Source organism: Pangasianodon hypophthalmus, chromosome 6, assembly GCF_027358585.1.
Source record: "Pangasianodon hypophthalmus isolate fPanHyp1 chromosome 6, fPanHyp1.pri, whole genome shotgun sequence".
In the NCBI taxonomy this organism is placed as follows: domain Eukaryota; kingdom Metazoa; phylum Chordata; class Actinopteri; order Siluriformes; family Pangasiidae; genus Pangasianodon; species Pangasianodon hypophthalmus.
Genome location: NC_069715.1, coordinates 2,720,591 through 2,747,080, shown reverse-complemented (window position 1 = coordinate 2,747,080; position 26,490 = coordinate 2,720,591). Strand labels below are relative to the sequence as shown.

The following is a 26,490-nucleotide window of genomic DNA, read 5'->3' as shown; positions in this document are numbered from 1 at the left end:
TCATTGTGTTAATTTGTACAAAAATAGTTTATGGCAATTTTACTTAACTTGATTTTTACTTGATTTTACATTTTACAGGACAAGTAGCACAAACCAAAGTACATCCATCCATCCATCTGTCCATGTGGGAGTCTGGAGCCTGCTCCAGGGAACTTTGGGCACAAGCCGGGGGATGCTGTGGATGGTGTGCAACCCATTGCAGGGCACACTCACACACACACACAATCACACACACCTTCACACACTACGGACAATTCGGAAATGCCAATCAGCGTACAGCGCATGTCAATCAAAGTACACGGTTTCATTTTAAATAGGTGACCAACTTCACAGAGGTAAAGTAAGACTAAGCAGGGAGGCACGATGGCACAGTGGGTAGCGCTCATACCTCACAGCTCCAGAGTCCTGGGTTTTGTTTGATCCTGAGCTTGGGTTACTGTCTGTCAGGAGTTTCTGTGCATGTTCTCCCAGGGTTCATCTGGGTTTCTTCCAGGTTTTATGCCAAATTGGTGCCCTGTGATGGAGTGACGTTCCATCGGAAGGTGTATATTCATGCCTCGTGCCCAGTGTTCATGGGATAGACTCCGGATTCACTGCAATCCTGACGAGGATAAAGCACCTACTGAAGATGAATGAATGAAAATGAATATTGTATGTGCTGGTTTGGTTTTTGAGTCATTATGATGCCACAATATCTTAAAATTGCATTTACAATCCAACCAAGCCACAAATTTAACCTAAATAAAAGGTTTGCTTGATGTTTTGAGATATTACATGTCCAATTCAGTGTAATTTCTTAGCTATCCATTGACTTACGACTATATGAAGAAAAAAATTTCACTGTGCTGTAATGTATATGACAAATACTTCTTCTTCTTCTTCTTCTATATGCAAAACAATAATTAGTACACAATTATTATATTAATATAAAGCACAAACCAATCTACATGGTGCTATTTCACTCCATTTTATACAGGTGACCAACTTTATGAAGGATAAACGAAGCAGAAATGTCTGATAGATCAGATTTCTGGATGGTGATTCAAATGAATCAAAACGCAGCTCGACTCACTCCAACGCGTTTGTTCGAAAGAGTCGGTTCAGTGAATTGATTCATCATGGAGGGGTGCGGTAAACGGGAAGTAGTGCTGCTTCACTTCGCAAACATTTCCAGCCGTGTGTGTGTGTGTGTGTGTGTGAGAGAGAGAGAGAGAGAGAGAGAGAGAGAGAGAGCTTTAAGGAAATTCGTGCAATAACCTAAAGTTAGTCTAAAACTCAGTCTAAAGTTTTTATTGTCGGTTTTTTTTATTTCTGGACGCATTTGTTTATTTCTGGTCAGTAATTCTCCTCTCCATTAAGGTTATCCACCTGGTGAGTTCAACTGCACAAACTTTTTTCTCTTGCATCTTTACAGACTTGGTATTCTTGATGATCTTGTATTGCTGCTTGTTAATCATCTCTAGAGCTTTATTCCTGAGCTGAAATGTTTATTCCCACAGTCTTTCATCAGTGATTCTTTTTCAAAAACACACCGCATCTGTGCTGTTCCGGATCTTTGCGCATGTAAAAGTTTTACTGATGGGTGGAAGAATAAAAAAACATGGCTCACTAATTAGCAGGGTAATTAAAAGGACAGGACTGACAGGCATTTGGTAGTTCAGTGATATTGCTCAGGTTTCATCATCATCATCATCATCATCACATCATCATCTTCTTCATCATCACACACACGTGGCTTTCTTTCCTTCTCTTCCTCACCGTATGGCACCGCGATTACTCGGTTTTTTACCCAGAATGAGTCACTGGCAACAAGTTAAAATACCCAACAGCATGATTTCGCACTTGTTAATCTACACTGTGTGTTTATAATGGCTGCTGTGTCAGGAATAAAACACACAATGTCGTGCTGTTCTAGAAAATGAATCAGTGATGTGTGCTGTGATGAAGCAGAGTCACATTCATTAGTTGATTAGTTTCCTCTAACAGCTTGTCCTGTTTTAGTTTGAGTGTTTTAATCTTCTTATATTTTATTTATGATGACACGTCATACTTTTTTATATATAAAACACAAGAGGAATAAAACACTCCAGGACATGCTGTTTTAGGAAAATAATCAACTTCAGTGTAACTTTGCTTCACATTATATTTCTTTAGGATAGCTTTTACTCAATGACTTTTAAAAAATTATTATTACTCTTATTGTTATTATTATTGTTATTATTGAATTGTATTTTATTATTAGTTGTTTTTGATCCATACATATATACTTTGTTTTATATAAAGTAAATCTAAAACAGTTTATATATATATATATATATATATATATATATATATATATATATATATATATATATAATGTATGTATGTATGTATATGTATGTGTGTGTGTGTGTGTGTGTGTGTGTGTGTGTGTATGTGTGTATATATATATATATATATATATATATATATGTATGTATATGTGTATATATATATATATATATATATATATATATATATATATATATATATATATATATATGTATGTATATATATATATATATATATATATATATATATATATATATATATATATATATATATGTATATATATATATATATATATATATATGTATATATATGTATATATATATGTATATGTACACAAGTTTATATCGAGTTAGTTCCTGTTCTCACTTACGTCACAGCAGCTATAAACAGTCGCTCCCTCTTCATCCTGTCTCTTTTCTCTTGCTTGAAGTTAATAAGCCAAAAAAAAAAACACCCAGCTTGACCTGATATCAAGAAACTCGTCATTTTTAATCTGTTTATGTGGCGCGTCTGCTGTACAAATCTTTCTGAATGAGCTTTACTGTAGAAACGATAACGTATCAGAACGAGCGCATGTTAATGTTAACATTAATCTGCTACTACTGTCAGAGCTGCTGTTGTAGAAAATTAATCAACACCTTCTGACCAATCAGAATCCAGAATTCAACACCACTGCTACTAAAAGTAGCCTAAATATTACTGAGTATTTATTTATTTATTTATTTATTACAGTTGTCGGATTATTTTGTACATGTAAACACACTCACTGTCACTGCTACACTACTAGTTTGTTCAGAGATTAGCCTTCTTCCGGAAAGTAAGAGCTTCCACGTGGTTTTTGCTCTTTAATTTTCCACAGTAAATACTGCTAGCTGATAATGCTAATTAGCTCAAGTACCACAGGAGCTTATGTCTTAGTACCCACTTAAAAAATAAAACGGCTCATGAAACTTTAGCGGGCAGATTTCCTACACAACAACACACTAAATCAGTTGCTATAGTGACCTGTGAGAATGTGACAGGAAAGGAGTTAAGATTAGCATTAGCACTGCTAGTCGGTTAGCAGCGCCTGTGCTAATACAATTAAAAACACACTCAATCTTATAAATCAGGCCAGACTAACTGAGTTATAGCTAAACTAATTTATTTAAACGTGTTGTTCCAGGGCTGTTTTCCCTGTCCAGTGTGATTAAAGTAGCCCAGTTGTGTGGGAAAGTGCTTAATCTCTTAATCTCTATTAGCCAGCTTCCTGGAAGTGATAGAAACGTCTTTTTTGTGACGGTTATAGCTTATATTTTCTTTCTTTTTCCCTGTTTAACATCTTCAGGACCGCATTCTAATGCTCTTCTGTTGGATATAGCTGCAGAAGTTGGATCAAGATGTTGATATCACAAAGATTTTTTCTTTAGGTTGTGTTTTTTTTGTTTGCTCTTGAGATTGAAAGTTCTGCGGAAAGGAGCTCCGAAGCATATATATATATATATATATATATATATATATATATATATATATATATATATATATATATATATATATATATATGTATATGTATATAATGTGTGTGTGTGTGTATACAAGACAGCTAAAGCAATACAGTGTTGCATTAAAAAAAAAATTCTGCTAATAAATACAATATATATTTTAAGCAATTTTAAAGATTCAATAAAAAAAAAACAAGTTTAATGTCAAATCAGCTGCTTCCAATCAGAGTTCCAGTTGTTTCTTAAAAATGTTAGAATATAATCACAATAACGCTATTGCACAGCCCTAGTACAGATAAATGTTTTTCTTTTGATTGAACATTCAGTCGGATTATGAACAGTTGATTATTGTTAGGCTGCATGTAGGGGCGGTGTGATATGACACAAATATCGTATCACGATTCTCAAAAACATCTCTACGATACACAGTATGTATCACGATATACAGTTTACTAAGAAACTCCCAGCAATATAGCAGTATTGCAGTTAAAAAAAAAAAAAGCCTGTATTATATTTTATGTGTACAGAAATAAATGTGTGTTTTATATAAAAAATTTTTTTTTTACAAAAAATATGTAAAAACAATTAACGAAAAGGAGAAAAGATTAAAAAGTATATAGATTATGAGATCACACCAGCTGCTTCTTAGTAATTATTTAAAAAAAAAAAAAAAAAACTACATTTCGTGATATCCACTGTATTTTTGAAAAGAATATTGTGGCGTGATTTTATCAGGATATTGATATTATATGGTCATATCGCCCGGCCTTTTCTGCATGTAAACGAAGCTCATGTTGCTCTGAGCTGAAACCCAGTCTGATGCTTTAACATTTCTAAAACTAACTCCATCTCCTGACTTTCCGATGACATTCTTATCTTCCGAGATTTATCAGGTTGGAAACCTCTGTCACTTCATGATAAACTGTTATCCGCTCCTCGCTAACAATGTTAGTCGTTTTTGTTTGTTGTGTATATTGTGTTGTAAATGTGAGTCTGAACTTTTAGGCCTGGGCTTTCGGCTTCGTCCCAAATCTCAGGTCACATGACGCAGCGCCCAGAGCACATGAGGAGCAGCTGAGGGATATTACACATGAGAGCTTAGTTTATTGTGTTCACATTATATCCCTGCCTAAGCACATTACTCCCTAAAAGATCTGCTTCCAGAGGTTTTACACTGATCCGATGTGTAATTTCACTCTGATGTTAATTAGCGTGAAAACATCAGCAGTGAGGCATTGTGGGTAATGAGTCTGTGTCAGTCACGCCATCAGTCAAGACATTATTAGAATAGTTTATTTAAAAATCCTAAATCTTTCTTCTTTTAAATAGCCAGGGTTTTTTTTTTTGGTGCATTTTGTTCGCATTTTTGACATTCTGTTTCAGTACGCTATGGGTTTTATTGTTTTAAACTAAAAATAAAGTAGCTTTTACTTTACTTTTTAAAAAAACCCAGAACAGGTTGATAATCCGAATGGGGCCTTGTTCATAAATTAAAGGGATGCTTTAGCAAAAAAAATGTAATTTATAGTTTTTCACTCACACAAAATGCACTCGATCAGAGTGGAGCTGGGCAATATGATGATATAATATGTGATGTCAAAAAATGGTGATAAATTATGTCAGAGTACACTTTTCAGAGATATTTTGGGTATGTTTAAAACTCTGATAGTAAGAAGCAGATTCAGTGTTAAGATCTTTCACATTTTTTTCCCCACAGTGTTAAACTTTTTTTTTACTTTGCATTACTGTTTTGCTGGCAGTTTGTTCTTTGTACAGTTGTATTTTTTTTTGTCCTTGTACAGTATACAAAGTACAAGTAAACACTGTGGACAATATATAAACATCTATTATGTGAAATAGCTTAATCAGGGCAGGAATAAATAAAGAACAAAATGCAATTTTTATGATCCCTCTTAAATGATTAACATTATGCAGATTCTGCAAGGTCTATGTAAACTTATGACCCCAACTGTATATCATAGAAACATCTTGTGACATGATAAGATATTTTTTTTGAAGTTTTGCTCACATCTACTGCCCTGTGTCAGGTATTTGCTTTTTTTGAGTTTCGATCTGATAATGAAAGTCCCACCCAGAAATCTTTACTTCAAACCACATCCACTTCGTCAGTGATGTCACATAGATGTGCTGATGTGGTTTAGGACACAGTAAGACTTCCTGTCATTTGTAAACGCAAACCAAACTTTACATTGCAGCTGAATGTTGGACTTAAGCACATTTTTTTTCTCCCTTAGTGCAGTTTCATTTCATTCCACCTCCCGTAGGCCCCAAGATAGCTGAATCCTGGAAAGCTGAAAGTGAAGAAAGATGATAATATAGTTCCACTGTGAGACTTAAAATCAGTTATTAAAAATCAAGTGCATTAACTTTACAAGTCTATGATGAGATGCACATGAAATCTGTGAATATTTTGGTGTACAGATTTACTTTAAGTTGCATCCTGGCATGGAGATCAGTGGCTTGACCATTTATATGACCATTTTGATGTACAGTCCCTACAGCAGTCATAAGTGAACAGGTTTGGGTACATCATCAACCTCATCAACCTATCTGTGCTGAAAAAAATTATGTAAACACCAAAAATCTCTTTGAACTAGGGGCATTTTTATTAACTGTTTAACCTACGTTTAACAAAATGGGTAAAACAGGCAGAGACCTCTGAGGGCTGAGCAAGAATTTGAAGATTTAAGCATGTATTTACAGAAAAATTTCTGTGTGAGATGCAAGTTCATCCATCAGACTTGGACACTGAAGTGTCATGGCTGGTTGACTACATCTGGCATAATTGTATAAGTTTGATTTTTCACTGAATTTATATTTGTTTATATGTTACTGTTTGTGTCCTGGACACATTTAACCACTTTTGAGTTCACATTTTATTACAGACAACCATCATTGTTTCTGTAGTTTGTCGTATAAGGTCTAAAGTGTATGAGACAGTCTGAGACTGCGGGATAAACAGATAAATATTCGTATGAGAGTGTAGGCTGTAAAGCTGACAGACCTGTGCTGAGCAGTAATATCTTTTGGAATCTCCACGCTATTGTGTAAAGACGTGAGGTTTTAACCTTGTAGGCGTTTACTGTAATTCTGTTCCAACAGTAGCGCAAAGAGGGAAGTGGACTCGATTTCAACCTGTCAAGACTTGAGAGAGACAGAGAGTGTGTGTGTGTGTGTGTGTGTGTGTGTGTGTGTGTGTGTGTGTGTTTCGTCACACCCAGTTCAGCCGTGTGCTTTGTTTAAGTTACAGAGATCTGCATATCCGCCTGCCTGATTGCCCGTCCCTCTGTGTTAGTGTTTGTGCTCCTGTTTCCTGGTTTCCAGGCAGGAATGCATGACTCAAAAAAACTTTCAGAAGGATTTGGACATTCTTCTGCACCACTTTCTCCATCTGGCTTCGAATTAGAGATGGCAGATGACTGCTGGCTGGAGAGGATGGCTTTCTGTAAAAATCTGTTTTTATTCACAGGCAGAAATGTATGTATCCTGAGCAAAGTCCAGCAAAGCAGTCCTGTTACACTGGTCAGTCCTGTTACACTGGTCAGTCCTGTTACCAGTGTCAGCCATGTTACACTGGTCAGTCCTGTTACCAGTGTCAGCCATGTTACACTGGTCAGTCCTGTTATCACAGTGTCAGCATTGTTACACTGGTCAGTCCTGTTACACTGGTCAGTCCTGTTACACTGGTCAGTCCTGTTGCAGTGGTCAGTCCTGTTACCAGTGTCAGCCATGTTACTCTGGTCAGTCCTGTTATCACAGTGTCAGCATTGTTACACTGGTCAGTCCTGTTACCAGTGTCAGCCCTGTTACACTGGTCAGTCCTGTTACACTGGTCAGTCTTGTTATCACAGTGTCAGCATTTTTACACTGGTCAGTCTTGTTACACTGGTCAGTCCTGTTACACTGGTCAGTCCTGTTACCAGTGTCAGCCCTGTTACACTGGTCAGTCTTGTTATCACAGTATCAGCCCTGTTACACTGGTCAGTCCTGTTACCAGTGTCAGCCATGTTACTCTGGTCAGTCCTGTTATCACAGTGTCAGCATTGTTACACTGGTCAGTCCTGTTACCAGTGTCAGTCCTGTTACACTGGTCAGTCCTGTTACACTGGTCAGTCCTGTTACACTGGTCAGTCTTGTTATCACAGTGTCAGCATTTTTACACTGGTCAGTCTTGTTACACTGGTCAGTCCTGTTACACTGGTCAGTCCTGTTACCAGTGTCAGCCCTGTTACACTGGTCAGTCTTGTTATCACAGTATCAGCCCTGTTACACTGGTCAGTCCTGTTACCAGTGTCAGCCATGTTACTCTGGTCAGTCCTGTTATCACAGTGTCAGCATTGTTACACTGGTCAGTCCTGTTACACTGTTCAGTCCTGTGATCAGTGTCAGTCCCGTTATCACAGTGGCAGCTCTGTTACACTGGTCAGTCCTGTTACCAGTGTCAGTAACCCTGTTACACTGTTCATTGTTGATCCTGTGGTAACATAACTGACCAGTGCAATTGTATTTGTATAACTGAGCAAGACTGACACTATGGTAACTGTAATGTACTGACCAGTGTAACAGGGTTGACACTTTGTCAAAAAGTGCTTTTTTGCACATTTACCTCACAATAGGTCAATAATCTGAATCATGGCTTGTTGGTGAATTAAGGGATACTTAGCAAAAATTTAATTTACATAAAATTCTCTGAGGAAGCTTGACACAATAGTAGCATATTTAAAAATGAAATTTCTTCTTCTTCTTTTTCTTCTTCTTCTTCCAATTTCCTTGTAATTGTTTATAAGATGGAGAAGATACCTTTTCATGGAATGGCCCTCTAAAACTGATTCAGTTTTCTCAGAACTCTGAGTGTTGCAGTGAATACATTTCTGTGGCGAAACTGTCTTTATTGTGGGAGGAAGTAGGACTATTTTGTTGTTAAAAGACTGGTTAAGGTGTGATAACCTGTAGTGATCTACAGTCACATTAACCAAGCACTGGATTAGCCAATAGCAATAAACAATTATGCACGTAGACTGGCCAATGTAGTGTGATGGAGTACAAACTAGAGAGAAGTAAATGGTTAAATGTAATTTTTAAAAAAATGCAGTTGCATGATGAAATTGTCTCAGCAAAAAAAAAAAAGTGTTTTTCAGCTTTTATTTTATCTCTGAACACATCGCACTGCAGATCATGGCTTTACATGCTTTACTATTTTCTCCTCAGATCAGTAATAAGTGAGAGTCCATCATGATACCGCTATAGTCTGAACCTCCACCACTGATTTCTTACTTTTTGATACTTGAGTGGCCAAATTGTTTTTGTGTCTATACTGCTCTGAGTGTAGAAAACTTTTATGTCTCTCTTTCTGTCTGTCTTTCCGTCCGTCTGTCTGAGATTCTCCCAATATCTCAAGAGCGAGTCGTTGAATGTTTGTATTATTTATACGGGATGATCATTATAACCAGCAGATGAACTGATTAGATTTTGGAATTGATCCAAAGAGGGTCAAGGTCACAGCAAGGTCAGATGTCTGAAATAGTTTTTCTTCAGTAGCTTCCTCCCCTTTGTGAAGTATATTTTAAGGGGTGTACAAATTAGTAATAAGAAGAATTAGACATGTTGACAGCGGAGGCATCCCCGAGTTTAACTTGTTTACACTTGGTTCTGTCTCCTCAGAAAACACCAAAGCAAAGCTAACTAGTCAGAATTTGTCATTAGGAAGAGGAACAAAGATGTGAGAAAGTGTCCATGGTAATGGCTGCTCTAGCAGGAGCTCAGTACTACGACACTTTTGGGGCAAACCCATATCATGTTTAATCTTTTATTGTGTGAATGTCACCTGTGGCAAAAACACATCCTGGGAAATGGTGGTTTTTTGGTTTTGTGCAGCTTTTTTTTTTTAATGATCACAAAGCTCATTGTGTGACCTGAAAAAAATGAATGCCAATAAATTAGGCTAACATTTCCAGCTATTATTGTAGCTCTTTTGTTCTCTTAACTTGTAGTCTCTTTAGTTGTATGCTAGTATTAAGTTATGTGACAGCTTTGCAGGTTTGCACTCAGTTTCAGTGTCACTGCATGGTTTCTTGAGGAGAACATGTCCACCCATTGCTTTCATAAGCTTTATCACTATTAGTACAGCATGTTGGAGTTGGAGTGTGTGCGGTCATTGTGTATGCTTTGATATTGACTGTATAAACCTTGGTGTGCTTTCACATGCGCAGTCTGTAGTGTGTTTAAATGGAAGCTTGGTGTGTTAAATGGAACCATGTAAGAAAACAGCAATCACACTCGGGTCCAAGAGTATCTGATGATCACTGATAAACCGTTACGTTGGGTGGGTGTCGAGAGTCGTGATGGCGTGCCAGAAATTTCACACTTGTGTTGGTTACACACCAGATGAAGTGTTAGATATCTGTTATAAGATATCTCTTGCAGACTAGAGAAAGCTTGGTTTATGAACTTCAGCATGTTAGAGCTGAGTAATTTCTTTCTCTGGAAGATTCCACTACTTCTGTGTTTGACAGCAGGGGTTGGGGTTAAAGCTGACTCTTGTGTGTGTCTCTGATAACCCGCTAGCTTGACTAGCTCTGGGCGATGTCACTGAATCATGAGCGTGAATGCAGGTCCTAACAGCCTTCCTGAAAGAGACTTGGTGATGTGTTCTTGCTCATGATCTTGAGTTTTCCTGTCAGCTTTAATTAGTTGGTGTGAGATAATTCTTGATTGAACTCTCAAGAGTGAAACTCCTTTAGCATCTAAACTTATAACGGTTTGTTTTACGCTTAATGTGCACTTTTTTTTGAAAAAGTAAACCCTCTATTCTGGGATTCTTTATTGAACTTAAGGATTTCTCCAGAGAAACAAACCGAAGAACCTTTTGTGATGCTTTTTTTTTGTGAGAGTATCTCTAATTATACTTGTTTTTAATCTTATAGACATATTATAATTATAAATATTGCTATCCAGAACAGTGTGCCATTTGGGAGGAGGCTGCCTGTTTGAACAGGTTATATCTTTGAAGGTTCCTTATTTTTGGATATATGACCAGTTTGAAAAATGTGTGTGTGTGTGTGTGTGTGTGTGCTTGGATTTGCCCTCACACTCTAAGCAGCTTATATTTCTGAGAAGGTTTTACTGCTGGTGAAGGTTCAGAATCACACCGCAGTCATATGACTCTTTCTCATGCTTCATGTCGTTAAGAAGCTGTCGAGGCCGCAGTTTAACTCCGCTGTCACTCTGTACACATCACATCTGTGTCATGCTTCTGCCCGAGTTTCTCACATTTCCTGTGTCTGTTCTTGTCCTGACAACACACTGGGGGCATAAAACCATCAAAGCCTCCATTCATCAACGCGAGCTGTAAACCCACAACTTTCTTTCTATCTCTCTCTCTCTCTCTCTCTCTCTCTCTCTCTCTGTCCGTGGGCGAGCGAACTGTGTGACGAAACTCATATTAACTGTTCCCGGTGTCTGAACCAACAAGCCTGAACCAAACTGTGATGGTCTACGTGCCTGCTAGAGACACTCATCTCAAAAAAATGAGCCAACGAGACACTGAGCACAGTCTGGCTAAACAAAGCTGGATATTATCAAAATTGCATTTGAATTTTTTTCTTAAATGTTATGCCTCCACAGAGGAATATTAGCAGCAGTTCGTATTGTTTCATCAACCATGGAAGGTGAAAAATCACAAAACAATAAACTTTTAAGGAGCACTTTGTAAGTTCAGAGCCCCCTGCTGCCCGGAAGGCAAACTGCAATCTCAAGTCAATAAAAACTACTGACAAGCCGTCACTCCAAACGTACAGTATGTCACGTGAGTTGCTTTGTAAAGAAGTGATCAATCTGAGAAACTCTGTCCACGCTGGGGGGCGGAGCTTAATTTTGGGGGCAGATTAATGTAAACAGAAGCCTGAATCGAAGAAACCAGACGTCCAACTCTTGATGAAAACTTGAATCACAGTTTTTTTCCTAAGGCTACACTTGTATAATTATTCCAGGTTTTAAACATTACAAACAGCATCTTCAGTGTTTCACATCTGATTTTATGCATTTACTCACAGTAATACAGTCCTGCCCTGATACTTAGCTAGATAGTACGCTTCCTGTGCCGTGATTAAAGAGCGTTAATGAGCCAGCCAAAACGGCAGCACTGACCAAAAAAGGTCAGATCTGAAGGAATGTATATGAAGTACTTCTCAGAATAAAATCTGCTCGTAGATGAACTCTTTTCCTACATCATCCGATAAAGTTCATTTCACCGAAAAGTTTAGGAATCGCCTGTTCCCTAGGAGTGGGAGATTCTATCCTGAAGACATTTCTACAATATATGATATACAGGACAGCTAACAAACTGCAAGCAATTGTGTTTCATTAAAAATGATTTCAATTACACCTTTATTTAAAGGTGCATTGGGTAAAATTTAGCAAGATTAAGTCTCTAATGGTTAAACAGGTGGAGTTGAATCAAATTTGAATAATTTTTTTTTATTCCTGTCCTCCCCTTCCTCTCATTCTGGCCCATGGACCCAAAGCTCTGAACCCCAGAACCTACAGTGTTTCAGCTGGAGTTAGCATTTTTGTAAAAACTGCCGTGACATCACTTTCAAGCTCACTTGTCCATTCCAACTGCTTGAAAGCCAAGTTATAACAAAAAAAAACACATAAAATCAGCTCACTGTGATTTTACGAGGATGGCCACAAGTGCAGCTGCTGTAGTTTTTTTGACAATAAATTACTCCATTTTGGAAAATGCTGCCAGTGTTTACTATGGTTCTGGTTTTACTGCATTTTTTTGTCATTAAGATTTTTTTTTTGAAGCACAGCGTGATTATTTTACTCACAGGAGAATTATCTGGCTGTGCTGGGCGCTTGCTGATTTCAGACTGAAATAGGGGTGGAGTAAAAGTGAGTGTTGGGGAGTGTCTAAAAATGACTGACAGGAGGCCTATTCAAATACAAATTTGAATATTCTGGACCATAACACAGTTTCCAAACAGGTTTTCTCAGACATGTAATACACCTGTGCTGAGGCCATGGCTTAAACCATTATTATTTTTTTTAAACATATTTTTCCACATTATTTGTACTAGAAAGAAATTTAAAAAATATACTATTGCACCTTTAAAGTCTGTGAAAATAAATGATTTAACACTGAAAAGGAGGAAAAATTACAAAAAGTTTAAAAAAGGGCTAAAAAGGATTTTAATCCAATCAGCTGCTTCCAGTCAGAGTTTGTAATCGTTATTAAAATAATGACGATACCAACAATATCTCGATACACGTATGTTAAACAACTAAAGTTAGAACACTGAATCTTAAACATCGAAATTGTATTTTTTTGTCTCTAATGTTGAAATAAGGTTAATTATTTTTAATAGTATTTTAACAGTTATTTTTGTTCTGACGGCTTTTCTGAGCTTCAGGACTCCTGTGCAAAACAGTAAATTATTAATATGCTGTGATTAAATATTCATATCATGACAATCACCAACCCTTTTATCACAGTTTTATCACTGAATCTCATTTGTGTTAATACATTAAATATGTAACTGGAAATGTCCTGCCCTGGGGGAATAAAACGAATAAAATAAAAAATAAAATGGATAAGAAAAAGATGTGCTAAGGTTCTCGAAGGATTTACATTGTTTGTTTGATTTGTTCCTTACTTCAGGCTGTGTAAAATTATTTAAATAAGCTAAAATTAAGCTAAAAAGCTTTCTCACGATTATTAAGCTAAAAAATGAAATAACTGTCTCGTAAGGAACAGATACAGTCCTTTCCGTTCAGGTTCTAATAAAGTGTTCAGTAATTTCGCTAATCATGTTGGAATGAAGAGTGTTCAGCTTTTTCCGGATAGGTTACGAGGACGTTAATGAGCTAAGTAAAGCATTAAATCTCCGTAATCATGCAAGGTCCTTGTGAAGGTGTGACTACACACAATTGCAGGAGGCTGGTTTTATTGTTATATTTCCTCATTCCTCCGGTTAACTCGCTGTTACACATCAGTACAGGGAGAAAAGTACAGCAACAGGTATGTACGTGTACAGAAAAAAAAACACAACCTTCTAAAATATTGCGTTTATTGTCCTCACTAATCCTTTTGTGCGTTCAGGAGAAGACTGTCTGGCTAGGCAGGATTATTAAATGCATTATTTTATTTCTCTCAGACAAAATGATGCCATAATTCAGTTTTTAATGAGAGAAGATTCCTGTTAAGATTCCACTCAAACAAAATTACAAAGGATACTGATGCATTTGCTGTTAAATGTGATGAACGTGACGTTCAGACTGCAGCTCGTTTGTTCTTCAAGCTTTAAGCGTTACGTGAACGGTGTGGTAAAATAAATCGGTTGCAAAAAGTTCACGTGAATAAGAATGCTACGTATTTTTGCCCTGCAGCCGAACGGGTTTGTTTCATTGCAGTTTACATAACTGTTAAAATGAACACAATAAATCTTCATGCGAAAGACTCCAGTAACTAGGTAGTTATTTCTAGAGTACAAAATCCTATGAATTAATAGTAAAATTATTTTGTTTTTGGGTACTTAAGTTAGGGATTAGATGGTGTTCTGTGGTCTAATGTTATTTATCTACATTAATACATACTATAAGTCAATATAAATACCTCACACAGATACGCAAAGCATTGGGCCTCATTTAACAAGCTGGATATGAATTTATATAAGCATTTATTTGTAGTTTCTTTAAATTGTTTAACTCCTATGTTCTGGCGTTTGTGTAAAAGCTTGTGTAAATCTATGTATAATGTGAACCTCGTGTGATTGGCTTTAAAATCGCATAATTGTTGATGAGTTACTGCGATTTTAAATATACGCTATATTACAGTCACTTATTTATTTCAATTACACACTTCAAGCTAAGTGCATAAATGCTAAAATATATATTAAAACGATATTTATCTTCAGATTCATGAATGAATATTGTAAACTTTAATAACGCTGGTCAGTTGTTGTTATTTTTTCGGCTGTTGTGCGTTTTTTTTTTGTTTCATTTTGCTTGTCCTGTGTGATGAGCGTCTGGTGTTTCTTGTTTACAGACCCGAGCTTTTTCACAGCTTCTTTCTGTGGATATTGGGTTTTAGCGTTTCCTGTTACCGTGTCAGCATCTTCATACTTTCACACAAATTGTTTCTCCTCTTTCACGCGTTTGTCTTTGGCCTGCTGCGTGTTGAACAGGCAGAATTGTGTGTTTGTGGTTATAAACTGAACCGGTCACATGGTTTGGTAATAAACTGCAGAAGAGAGAAGGTTTTTCTAGCTTAGCATTTGATTAGTCTTATCTGTCCTTTTCAGGACATGGGATTCTTCCCTTATTTCCTCTTCATATCTTTCAATGTTGTGTAATGTGATAATTACAACTAGGACAATTCACGCAGCAATTAGATTTATTCCAGCTTCTCTTTGACATATCATTGCATTAGTCGTGTTCATTTTTCATTTTTAAGTTGTGTTTATGTTGCATCATATTACACTCGACAGCTTAAGCCATCTTCAGTACGCATTTTCTATTCCTGAGTTTTAGGGGTTTAAAGGTGAGGGCTTGGTCTAGACGCTGTTGAGAAATCCCGTCTCGGATGCTGTTAGTCAATAAAAATCTGGCAGGCTTGGAGACCTGAGCTACACGCAGGTGATTTTTAGTAATCTTAATGATGCATACTGAAAATCAGTTTAAGCTGCTGCGTAACCTGATCCTGAATACGCATAACTTTCCCTGCGTGAATGTTACTGTAACTTTTGGAGTCGCAACACTACCTGCTGTGACCCCGTGCCGTCCACAGAACTGTTTTGTATTGGATTAATGTAATTTATTTAAAAAACAGAGCCAGCAGCAATCAGTTTGTGTGTGTGTGTGTGTGTTTCAGGTTCAGCAAGCAGCCCTCACTATGTCTGATGGGGACTACGATTACCTCATCAAGTTCCTAGCCCTGGGGGATTCTGGGGTGGGAAAAACCAGCTTCCTGTACCAGTACACGGACGGCAAGTTCAACTCCAAATTCATCACCACAGTGGGGATAGACTTCAGAGAAAAGCGAGTGGTGAGTCCACTGTGTGTGTGTGTGTGTGTGTGTGTGTGTGTGTGTGTGTGTGTGTGTGTGTGTGTGTGTGTGTTTATGTGCACGTGAAGGTCTTTAGCCCTTTGTGAGGACCAGATGTCCCCACTATAATGATAGTAGTACATGACAGTTTTAACAGTATAAGGACATTCAGCTGGTCCATATAAAGAAAAGAAAAGCTGAAAATATTTTTAACTAACTAAATAAATGAATTAATAGTAAAATTATTTTGTTTTTGGGTACTTAAGTTAGGGATTAGATGGTGGTCTGTGGTCTAATGTTATTTATCTTCATTAATACATACTGTAAGTCAATATAAATACCTCACACAGATATGCAAAGCATTAGGCTTCATTTAACAAGCTGGATATGAATTTATATAAGCATTTATTTGTAATTTTTCTCAGTAGGATTTACACAAGAAATGTAATGTTTATGAAAATACAGTTAGTTGGAAAAATGTTTGACTCCTATGTTCTGGTTGTGAGTTTGTGTAAATCTATGTATAAAGAGATTCAGTAATGAACCTCGTGTGATTGGCTTTAAAATCGTATAATTGTTGATCAGTTACATTACAGTTACAGTTACATTACAGTCACTTATTTATTTCAATTACACACTAATTTAATGAACAGTTTGTGAAATTTCCACTTACACACCTCTGAGAAATTCCTTTCAGGTCTCTGTAAGCTTTACCTTTTATGGAGTTCAGTGGTGTCACTAAGTGTAAATGAGCCAGGTGAATGGCATTCATTAACATACGCTCGTGAGTACGAAGAAAATCAGAGTTACTGAAAGTTTTGTAAATATGACAGGAATGTTTTTGTTTGGTGTGGCCTAAGAAAACTGTGTGCGTGCATGCGTGTGCGTGCATGCGTGTGCGTGTATGCGTGTGTGTGAATATGTGTGTGTGTGCATGTGTGTGCGTGTATGCGTGTGCGTATATGTATGTGTGCATGTGTGTGTGTGCATGTGTGTGTGTGTGCATGTGTGTGTGTGCATGTGTGTGTGTGCATGTGTGTGTGTGCATGTGCGTGCGTGCATGTGCGTGCGTGCATGCGTGTGCGTATATGTATGTGTGTGCATGTGTGTTTAGATCACTTGTTTTTGCAACTCCAGACCATGAACTCAGTCCCTTCAGGTACTTTTCAGTCTCCTGAAATTGCCGTTTAGTTTCCTCTTTCCTAGCCGTGTGAGCTGGAGTGTAAAACCATTCCGATACGCAGAACCGCTCCGTTTAATCCCTCCACACAAACTGTAGTTAAAGTGTTACTCTGAGACAAAAGACGCTCCTGTGAAAAATCTCAGGAATTTCCTGTAAAAGTAAGAAACGCAAAAATATCACAACTTTTAAGGGTCGTGTTTACGATCGTCACCATGTCGTGGCTATAAAAAGAAAAAAGCAAAATTGTACATTGCTAAAAATAAAATAACTCCTCCCTTCTTTACACCAGTTTTTCACAGAATTCTCACACTGTGAACAGAACTAAAGTCAGCCTCATCATTATTGCCACCCTTGGTAAAGATGGGTTTTAAAAACAAGGTGATGAGAGAAAAAAAAAAAGGTCTCAGAGCTCTAAACTTAAATTTAAGTAAATGTATTCTAACAATTATTCTAAAAATGCTTATCAAAAATAGATAGTTTTAATAAAATTATTATTGGCACCGCTGCACAAAATCACCGAAGCATGGGATTGGAGATGAGTGGGCTGTATCAGAAGCTTGATTCGGTGATCACTGAGCCATTTTTGTGTGTATTTGGATGCAAGTTTTGGATTATTGTCCTGCTGAAAGATTCAACCACGACCCAGTTGTAACACCGAAATATTTAACGCAACAAATTTAACCAGTCTAACTGGAGTCAGAGCTGTTTATGGAAATATAGAGGTACAGCACAGAGTAGAAATGAGCTACTTGCGTAGTACACATTGTGTTGTATTAAGTATTAAATGAGTCACATTTCTAAAATGTGGACCTCAGTAAAGTTTTGATCCTGGTTACGGTTCTGGCCACGCCCCCAACCTAATACAGGAAAAAGACAGAAAGTTGGGAAATGGGAAGTAACGCATTGTAGCGTCTTTCTCCTGAAGGTTTGTTCAATATGCTGAACAAGTGATGATGAAAAACCTGCACTCAGTCTGTAACATGATCATAAAAATGTGTTTAGATGTCATTTCCCACAACTTCAGCAGCGTCTCTTCAGCAGCGTTGTGGAGTGTGTGTTACACCACGGTATTAACGCATTCCTTGAATGTAGGAGAACTTGAGCGGCTTTGACTGAGGCAGGTTCTCAACAAAAGACACAGGAGTGAAATTTAACAACACACAGTTCATGTTTCAGAGCGGTATTTACACCGTAAATTCCACCTGATACCTAAATCCTCATTCTGCAGCGAGGTCTGACATGAAAAAAGAAAGTTCGACCATAATTGATGGCCAGCTCATTGTTTCCAGGCGGCTTGGAGTGTCTGGACCAGGTACAAGCATTTCTTCCTCAAGGAACTACACCTAAAGAACAAACACGGGCTGTTCCTACAAAACAAACAGCAGCACGAATCATTACGACCCAGAGCCGCGTGGATTTATCACCGCAGTCCATCACATTCGAAACTCTGCATTCAGAAAGGCTTCGATTAAATCATATTATTAGCACAATGCTGCCGAATTCTGGATTCTGATTGGTCAGAAGGCGATTCATTTTCTATAACAGCAGCTCTGACAGTAGTGCAGCTGCAAATCACAGGTTTCTATTAATGCGCTCGGTCTAACACGTTATCGTTTCTATAGTAACCGCTCATTCACAGGGACTCGTATCACGTAAACATTAAAAAAGGTGTCTAAGTATTGTACTTAGGAATAAGGAAGGAGTCTCCAGTGTCAGCCCTTTGAAACAGACAGAGGAGTTTACGGATTGTGTAAAAAAACATGACAAGCTGCATTTTTCTGTCTTGAATATAACTATAAACGGATAAAAAAAGAATACAACGTTTCTTTAATAAATATAACCTTTTAATTGTTGGCAAATGGCCGTGGTGTAAGAGGAATAAAACATTTCGGGACGTGCTTCAACTTCGGAATGGTAACAGTAACGCCGCTTCATCACACCACTCTGTTGTTTATTGTTTTCCTAAAACAGCGTGACACAGAGTGTTTTATTCCTTACTTTTATTCCTTCCTTAATGGATCAGTGTTTGGTCACAGACCAACATTCCTCCACGTCCTGCACTGAAAGCAATAACAGAAGGTTTGTGGAACAAAGCGCAGCACTTGCTGGTTCATACAGACGAGGAGTTTTAATGTGAAGTAGAGAAGTCTGTCATTTGCCTCAACATTACAATGGAAATTGCTAGAATTTACTAATTAGGATGTACGTTAACTAGCTGCTAGCAGTCATACACTGTTAGCCTTGTTCAACTTTTATAACTTAATATAATGCAGATGGAAATGTGTGTGTGTGTGTGTGTGTGTGTGAGAGAGAGAGAGAGAGAGAGAAAGATTGATTTATAGTTCATGTAAATATTGTCTTAAAGGTGTACAAGTCCAATGGGCCTGATGGTGCAGCGGGGCGGGGCCAAAGGATACACATCCAGCTGTGGGACACGGCCGGCCAAGAGAGGTGAGAACGTTAGCGCAGATTTCTTAGGATGAAATTTTGCAACATAAACAAATGTTTATTTACATTTTCTTCCCACTGGCTCTTGCTTAAATGTGTTTTTTTTAATTAAATAAAATGCAACAATACTGAACACTTTTGATGAAAAAATGTTGCAAGTGGCGCAACAGAAAAGCGTTCGCCCAGTCGTTGAGGTATCGCGAGTCCGAATCCTGGCGAGTCAAAGAGAGCGTGATTGGCTGTGCTCTCTGGGTGGGAGGGGCATAATCTCTCTCACACTCCGTTGTCGTGGGCGTCTGTGAACTCATGTATGTAGAAGAGGGCGGATATCGCTTTCCTTCGTGTGTGTTACGCTGCGCTGTGATGCAGCATGAACAGAAAAGATGTACAGATGTGACGCTTCATGTGTTTCACAGGATGCAGATGCTAGCCTTCACTTTTCCCAGCTGCTAGCTAGCTATTAACTAGCTGGAGGGAGAGAATTTTAAAAAACAATTTTAGAAGAAATTGGGATTAAAAAAATACAACTGTACATTGACATAGAGAATAAATAATCCAAATAAAAATATTTTCATTTTTTAGTGTAAACATTAGATGATGAAACGTTAGTGAAACATACGAAGTACGTAAGTGAAAAGTGCACCGCGTGTAGGCTAGGTTCCAATACTTAAAAGCTAATTCATTTGATATTTTATTAACAAATTAAATTTTATTTAAATATTTTTAAACTATATTTTAATTAATTCAAATTCAGATTATATTTTTATTCCTTTTTGAAATATAATTTTTTTTTATAAAAGTAGATTTAGTGCTAGTGATTTCCTGACAGTAAATTTTGTGTTAATTGAAAATTGAGCAGTGACACATTATACACTCTGAGTTGGTCTCAGTAACGTGTGTTTGTTTGTTTGTTTGTTTGTTTATTTGTTTGTTTACTACTTTATTAATCCCACATGGGGCAATTGCATGGGGCATAGGCAGCACATCCCAAACTTCAGTTCAAATATACATAAAAACACACACACACAAAAAGACATTTTTACACAGATTACAACAGTACAACATGCTTCATAGTAAATTCAACCACAAGTAAGATTTAAAAAAAAAAACAAATAAAATAAAAAAAAATAAAAATTTAAAAAAAGTGCAGGACAAATTAAGAACCATTAATACTCGTCAATACTCATTACTACAATTCAGGTTACAAATACGAATAGCTTCTGGCACAAAAGTAGACTTATATCGATTGGTCATACACTTAATACTTCTAAGCCGCCTTCCAGAAGGCATTACCTCAAAAGGCTTGTGCAATGGATGCGTGTCATCATTCATGATACTCCGAGCTTTCCTTATCACTTGTTGCTCATTTAGGCTCCGCAATGGCATACCATTAATTTTTGAACAAGTCTTAACTATGGTCTGGAGGTGATTCTTATTCTTTAGAGAAAGTGATGAAAACCAAGATAAAAATGAAAAACTCAAAACACTCTCAATAAAAGTGTTATAAAATACACTCAGTATAGGTTTTTGTACACAGAAAGAATTCAATTTCCTTAAAGCAAACATTCTGTGATGAAACTTTAAAGTCGTATCAAAAACAGTTCCAAGATATTTGTACTCCTCTACTCTGTGTGTGTGTGTGTGTGTGTGTGTGTGTGTGTGTGTGTGTGTGTGTGTGTGTGTGATCTTTGGGAAGTTTCTGGAATGTTCTCCTGAATCCACACTGGATCTTCTGACATATTTCCGTTTTTGCAGGTTCAGGAGTCTGACGACGGCCTTCTTCAGAGATGCGATGGGTTTCCTGTTGCTGTTCGATCTGACGAACGAGCAGAGCTTCCTCAACGTCAGGAACTGGATGAGTACGTTTCACACGAATGTCTTCAGACTTCTGCTGGTGATTCATCGTTAAATCATGAGATCTATCCGCTAAGCACTGATGCGTGTTTTGTTTTTGTTTGCAGGTCAGCTGCAGATGCACGCGTACTGTGAGAACCCTGACATCGTGCTGTGTGGGAACAAGTGTGACCTGGAGGACCAGCGATTCGTTAACGAGGAGGAGGCTCGAGAGCTCGCCACTAAATACGGGTGAGACCAAACACCGGCTAGAGAAATACCTCACCCAGAAATGCTAACGTGGACAATGTCTCCACCCAGAAATGCTAACGTGGACAATGTCTCCACCCAGAACTGCTAACATGGCTAAATGTCTCCACCCAGAAATGCTAACATGGTTAATGTCTCCACCCAGAAATGCTAACGTGGATAATGTCTTCACCCAGAAATGCTAACATGGTTAATGTCTCCACCCAGAAATGCTAACATGGTTAATGTCTCCACCCAGAAATGCTAACATGGTTAATGTCTCCACCCAGAAATGCTAACATGGTTAATGTCTCCACCCAGAAATGCTAACGTGGATAATGTCTCCACACAGAAATGCTAACATGGCTAAATGTCTCCACCCAGAAATGCTAACTTGGATAATGTCTCCACACAGAAATGCTAACATGGTTAATGTCTCCACCCAGAAATGCTAACATGGATAATGTCTCCACCCAGAAACGCTAACATAGCTAATGTGGGTTACAGTTTCGAGTATCATCGGTGCTGCGTTAATGGAATAAACGAGTGCAGATTTATTCCTGCTAGCATGCTAGCTTCTTCATGGTGGCCTGCTTGCTGACTGAGTTGTCATATCGTTTGCTTAGGGTGTGTGTGTGTGTGTGTGTGTGTGTGTGTGTGTGTGTGTGTGTGTGTGTGTTGAAGCCAAGACCTGCTAATCTCACAAAACTTAAAGATGACAATCTAACTGCATAGTAAATATTGACCAAGCTGAGGTCTTGGTCCTAGTCACGCATCTAGCGAGCCGAGTGCGCGTGTGTGTGCGCGTGTGTGTGCGCATGTGTGCGCGTGTGTGCGTGTGTGCGCGTGTGCGCGTGTGTGCGTGTGTGCGCGTGTGTGCGTGTGTGCGTGTGTGTGCGTAACCCTTCAGAATCTCAGTATTCTATAAGGAATGCTGTGTATTGTAGAACAGAAGGTGCTTATTTGCTCGGGGAATGACTTGGATTAGGTGACTGTGAACACATCTACAGGCATCTGCAGTTAAATTTGCACTAAATTAAATTCACTGCTGGTGCAGAAAAACATCACATCAGCACAGATACGGTACAAGAGCATGCTGTTCTGGTTCATAAACACTTAAACGGGCGTCGATGCTGGAGGTTTCAGCTGTTGAGACACAGCGTGTTCTGTACGCTTTTCAGCACAGTGAAACTGAGCTGTGACTGAACCTCTGCTGTTTTGTATCAACACCATGAAAATAGTCAGGGGAAGATTTTTAAAAACTTTGTCTGCACATGTGGAAGGCGATGTCTAGCTTTTTAAAAGTGTTTTCCAAGAATGCTTTTTGCCCTGGCAGGCTGGATATGAGTCATGCGAAACGCTATCGCTTTGCTGATCTGAGCTGTTTGTTTTGGCTGGAGCAGGCATGCCCAAGAAGGAAACGTGCGATAACACACTGCACACCCTGGTGCTACTGAATTCTGGATTCTGATTGGTCAGAACAGCAGCTCTGACAGCAGTACAGCGGCCAATCACAGGTTCATGTTAATACGCTAGATCTAATACGTTATCGTTTCTATAGTAACAGTGTGTAACCCGGGTGTAATCGTTGATATGGTGAAGGTTTCTGTAAGGAGATGTTTACTTAACATTGAAGGAAGGAGTCTCCAGTGTCAGAGCTTTGTAATATTCAGAGGTAAAGTTGTAACTTTGTTTTCTGACATCTTCAGGACAGGAGTTTAGTGATTTCTGTGTTTTTTTTGAATATTTAATTTGAATATTTTAATATATTTTTGAAAGACAATTGTAATACAAAACAAGTTTTATTTTGAAGGGAGTAAATTAAAAAAAAAAGCTAAAAAACTTTTATTTCCTAATTATATTAAGAGGAAGAGGTGTGGCTAAGACAAATCTGACTCAGCTGTAAATCCGTAAGACATTAAGAAATTTCTCAAGTTGTAACCACAACGGCTTCCTTTCCCACAAAAAGGAGGAAGTCGTATGTAAACGTTATGAAAGGACGTTAAAGAACTTCTTTCTTTCTGACCCTCTCAGGATCCCGTACTTCGAGACGAGCGCGGCGAACGGCGAGAACGTGGCCCAGGCCGTGGAGGTCCTGCTGGATCTGATCATGAAGCGCATGGAGAGGTGTGTGGACCGATCGTGGATCCCTGACGGCACCATGCGCTCTAACGGGCACAGTGGGAGCGAGCTGGTCGAACCGCCAACACAGGAGAAGAGCAAGTGCGCCTGCTAGTGGCCAAACGGTGCCACTGCACCATCTTATTATTGAAACGTCCACTTAGATTAGCACATGAAACAAGAGCGAGAGTGGCCACTAGTGGCCAAACAGTGCCATTACATCTTCTTATACTGTTATTGAACATCTGGCTGGATTTCATCTTTACACTTTATACAGTAATCAGGCCTGAGGTTTTCCAAAAACAATTACAGTAGAGGTTTGTACCAGTAGTAATAAAATATAAATATAACTTGGATTTTACATAAATAACGATATTATTCTTTAAAGTTGGGTTAATACAGACCACTAGATACAAGTTCTTGTGCTCTGACCCAGAAATCTCAAACCAGTGCCACTCGATAAAATGTCCCAAGTGTGTCAGATAACCGCTGGTCTCTCGGGTGAAGCCAGTCATCTTCCTTGACCTGTGCTTGTTAATGACTTCTGTACATTGCCCCCTTTTTGGATTTCAAGTCTGTGTGTGTGTGTGTGTGTTTATTTTTCTCACTAGCTATAATGGATTGTGGATTGGACTGGGAGGGGTTACACAGAGAAAATCTGCATGTGTGTGTGTCACCTTTTTATCGGATTGATGAAAATAAGGATAAATGTGTTGAAAAAAGTTTCGAGAAGATTGCGAAGATTGATCCTAGGAATAATTAATAAAGGAATAATTTAGATACACACTGTTCCCTCATGCCATGAATATTTAGTAATGGAAGTCTATCTCAAAACACAAAAATCTTTGGTGTAAATGTCAACCTTAAGCCACACCCACTTCTTCAGTGATACGGGACACAGAAGGACTTGAGGCGTACGTAATGCAGAGACGACGTGACCATCTTCATGAGCTTACAAGTTACAAGTTTGCATACTCTGTGCGGTTTCGTATTGGTCGTCACGTATGAGTTCTCCAGTACAGCAGGTGGCGCTGTTAAAACCTCATGACTGTTTCCACGACTACAGGAAGACGATTGGCGCTATGCAAAGTCATCTCGGAAGTAATCGGCTCGGATACGCTTGGTACGTAGTGACCATGTAGCGTTTTCATCCGCAGAGTTCTGTCGCCTTCGTATGATGTCATTTAGCTCTGTAATTATGCCACATTGTTTGTGGAAGCTAGCCAAACATCATCTAAGCATGAGATATGCTAAAGCGTTTAGTGCCATCTGTAGACATTAACAAAACTTCGTAGTGTAGCTGAACACTAGAACGTTCCATAGGCAGCCATCTTGGAATCGCTTTTAATCTCAGCTCGGTTTGGGATCGTTACGCCTCTCTAGGCTCCGCCCCCGACTGTTTGAAGGTGTAGTTGTTGAGCTTCATGTGAATATCATATGCAGTAAGTGCACATGCTTATGGAAAGATTTTCAGTGAAATAGACTTCCATTACTAGCAAACATGTCACGTTTGATTTTGATTTTCCTTTAATGCTAAATCTTGGCTCAGTCGTCGCCTGAAAGTCGCCTTAAGTTGGGGGTTAAATTGTGATTGTTGAGGAAACTTCATTCTTTATTCATTTTACTGCATTTCAGTTCTTTTACATTGATGTAATACTGTACACTGTTTTCAATTTAGTTATCTCACCGTCTCAGCGGAAATGATATTGTACGATATTTTCCACGTTGCGAATTATGGTATATCACCAGGAAATTCCTGCAGTGCTGCATGTAAACTGCTGTGACAGACTTTCATTACAGTTTGAATTATATTCTTGTAGTAGTGTAGTCCAGGGCACATGAAATGATTTGAGATTAGATGATTGACTTGTAGGCTACGTCACGTGCAATGATGCATCTTTCTTTGGCGCTTGTTGTTCTTTGTATTATTATTATTATTATTATTTTTTTGTGATCCAACACGTCCCATCGCTAATCACAGATTAAATCAGGAGTTCAGACCCGAGAGAAAACACATGTGAGGAACGCTGACTTGCTATACATTTCACTTTACCTCTGAATGAATGTTCATAATGTTTTATGACTCAGACCTGCCAATACGACCTAGCGTGTGTCATTAGCTTTTAGATCTTATATCTGTTTAAATATAAGTGGAGAAAATGAAAGTGTGTGTGAATGTTAATGCATTACAGCCCATTAACACCAACTCTTTGGTGCACTAAGATTTAGTACGCAATTCACACCGAAAGTGCCTAACCTAATGTATAGTCTTTAACACTGCATCCATGCCAAACACTGTCTCTATGCCAAACCTTTTTCAGAAAATAAATATATTTTATTATTTATTAAAATGGCTTCACAAAGCATTTTTGTCTGAGATGTGTTTTGTCCTTAAAGTGTCACTTCTTTCATGTGATAAATGATTTTGAAAGTGACATAATATAGTAAGAACAGTGTTTTCCATCGCTTGGGGAGCTTAATAGTTTTGCTGACTTTGTCAAAGTGTAGACAAGAAAATATTTTCCAGTCCCGCTGGACAGGAGATGATATATGAGCTGAGAAACACTAAATTGGAGATTTTATAGGAGGTGCAGTAAAGTTAGGATTTATATATATATATATATATATACATTAAAGTTATATATACAGTTCTGTGCAAAAGTCTTAGGCACATGCAAAGAAATGCTGTAGAGCAAAGATGCCTTCAAAAATAATTAAACTAAATAAAAAAATACTATAAAGAGCAGTAAACAGTAATAAATGAAACAAAGTCAATATTTGGTGTCACAATCCTTCGC

General features: G+C 38.1%; 1 protein-coding gene across 1 annotated transcript; it reads left to right on the top strand.

Moving 5' to 3' along the window:
• Positions 1 to 1,157: 1,157 nt before the first annotated feature.
• On the top strand, positions 1,158 to 26,058 carry rab27a (RAB27A, member RAS oncogene family). Its single transcript, XM_026927364.3, has 6 exons — positions 1,158 to 1,371; positions 15,685 to 15,858; positions 19,407 to 19,492; positions 21,245 to 21,348; positions 21,451 to 21,574; positions 23,606 to 26,058. Exons 2-6 carry the CDS (start codon positions 15,706 to 15,708, stop codon positions 23,805 to 23,807), a joined length of 669 nt encoding a protein of 222 aa, XP_026783165.1. The 5' UTR covers positions 1,158 to 1,371; positions 15,685 to 15,705; the 3' UTR covers positions 23,808 to 26,058.
• The last annotated feature ends 432 nt before the right edge of the window (positions 26,059 to 26,490 follow it).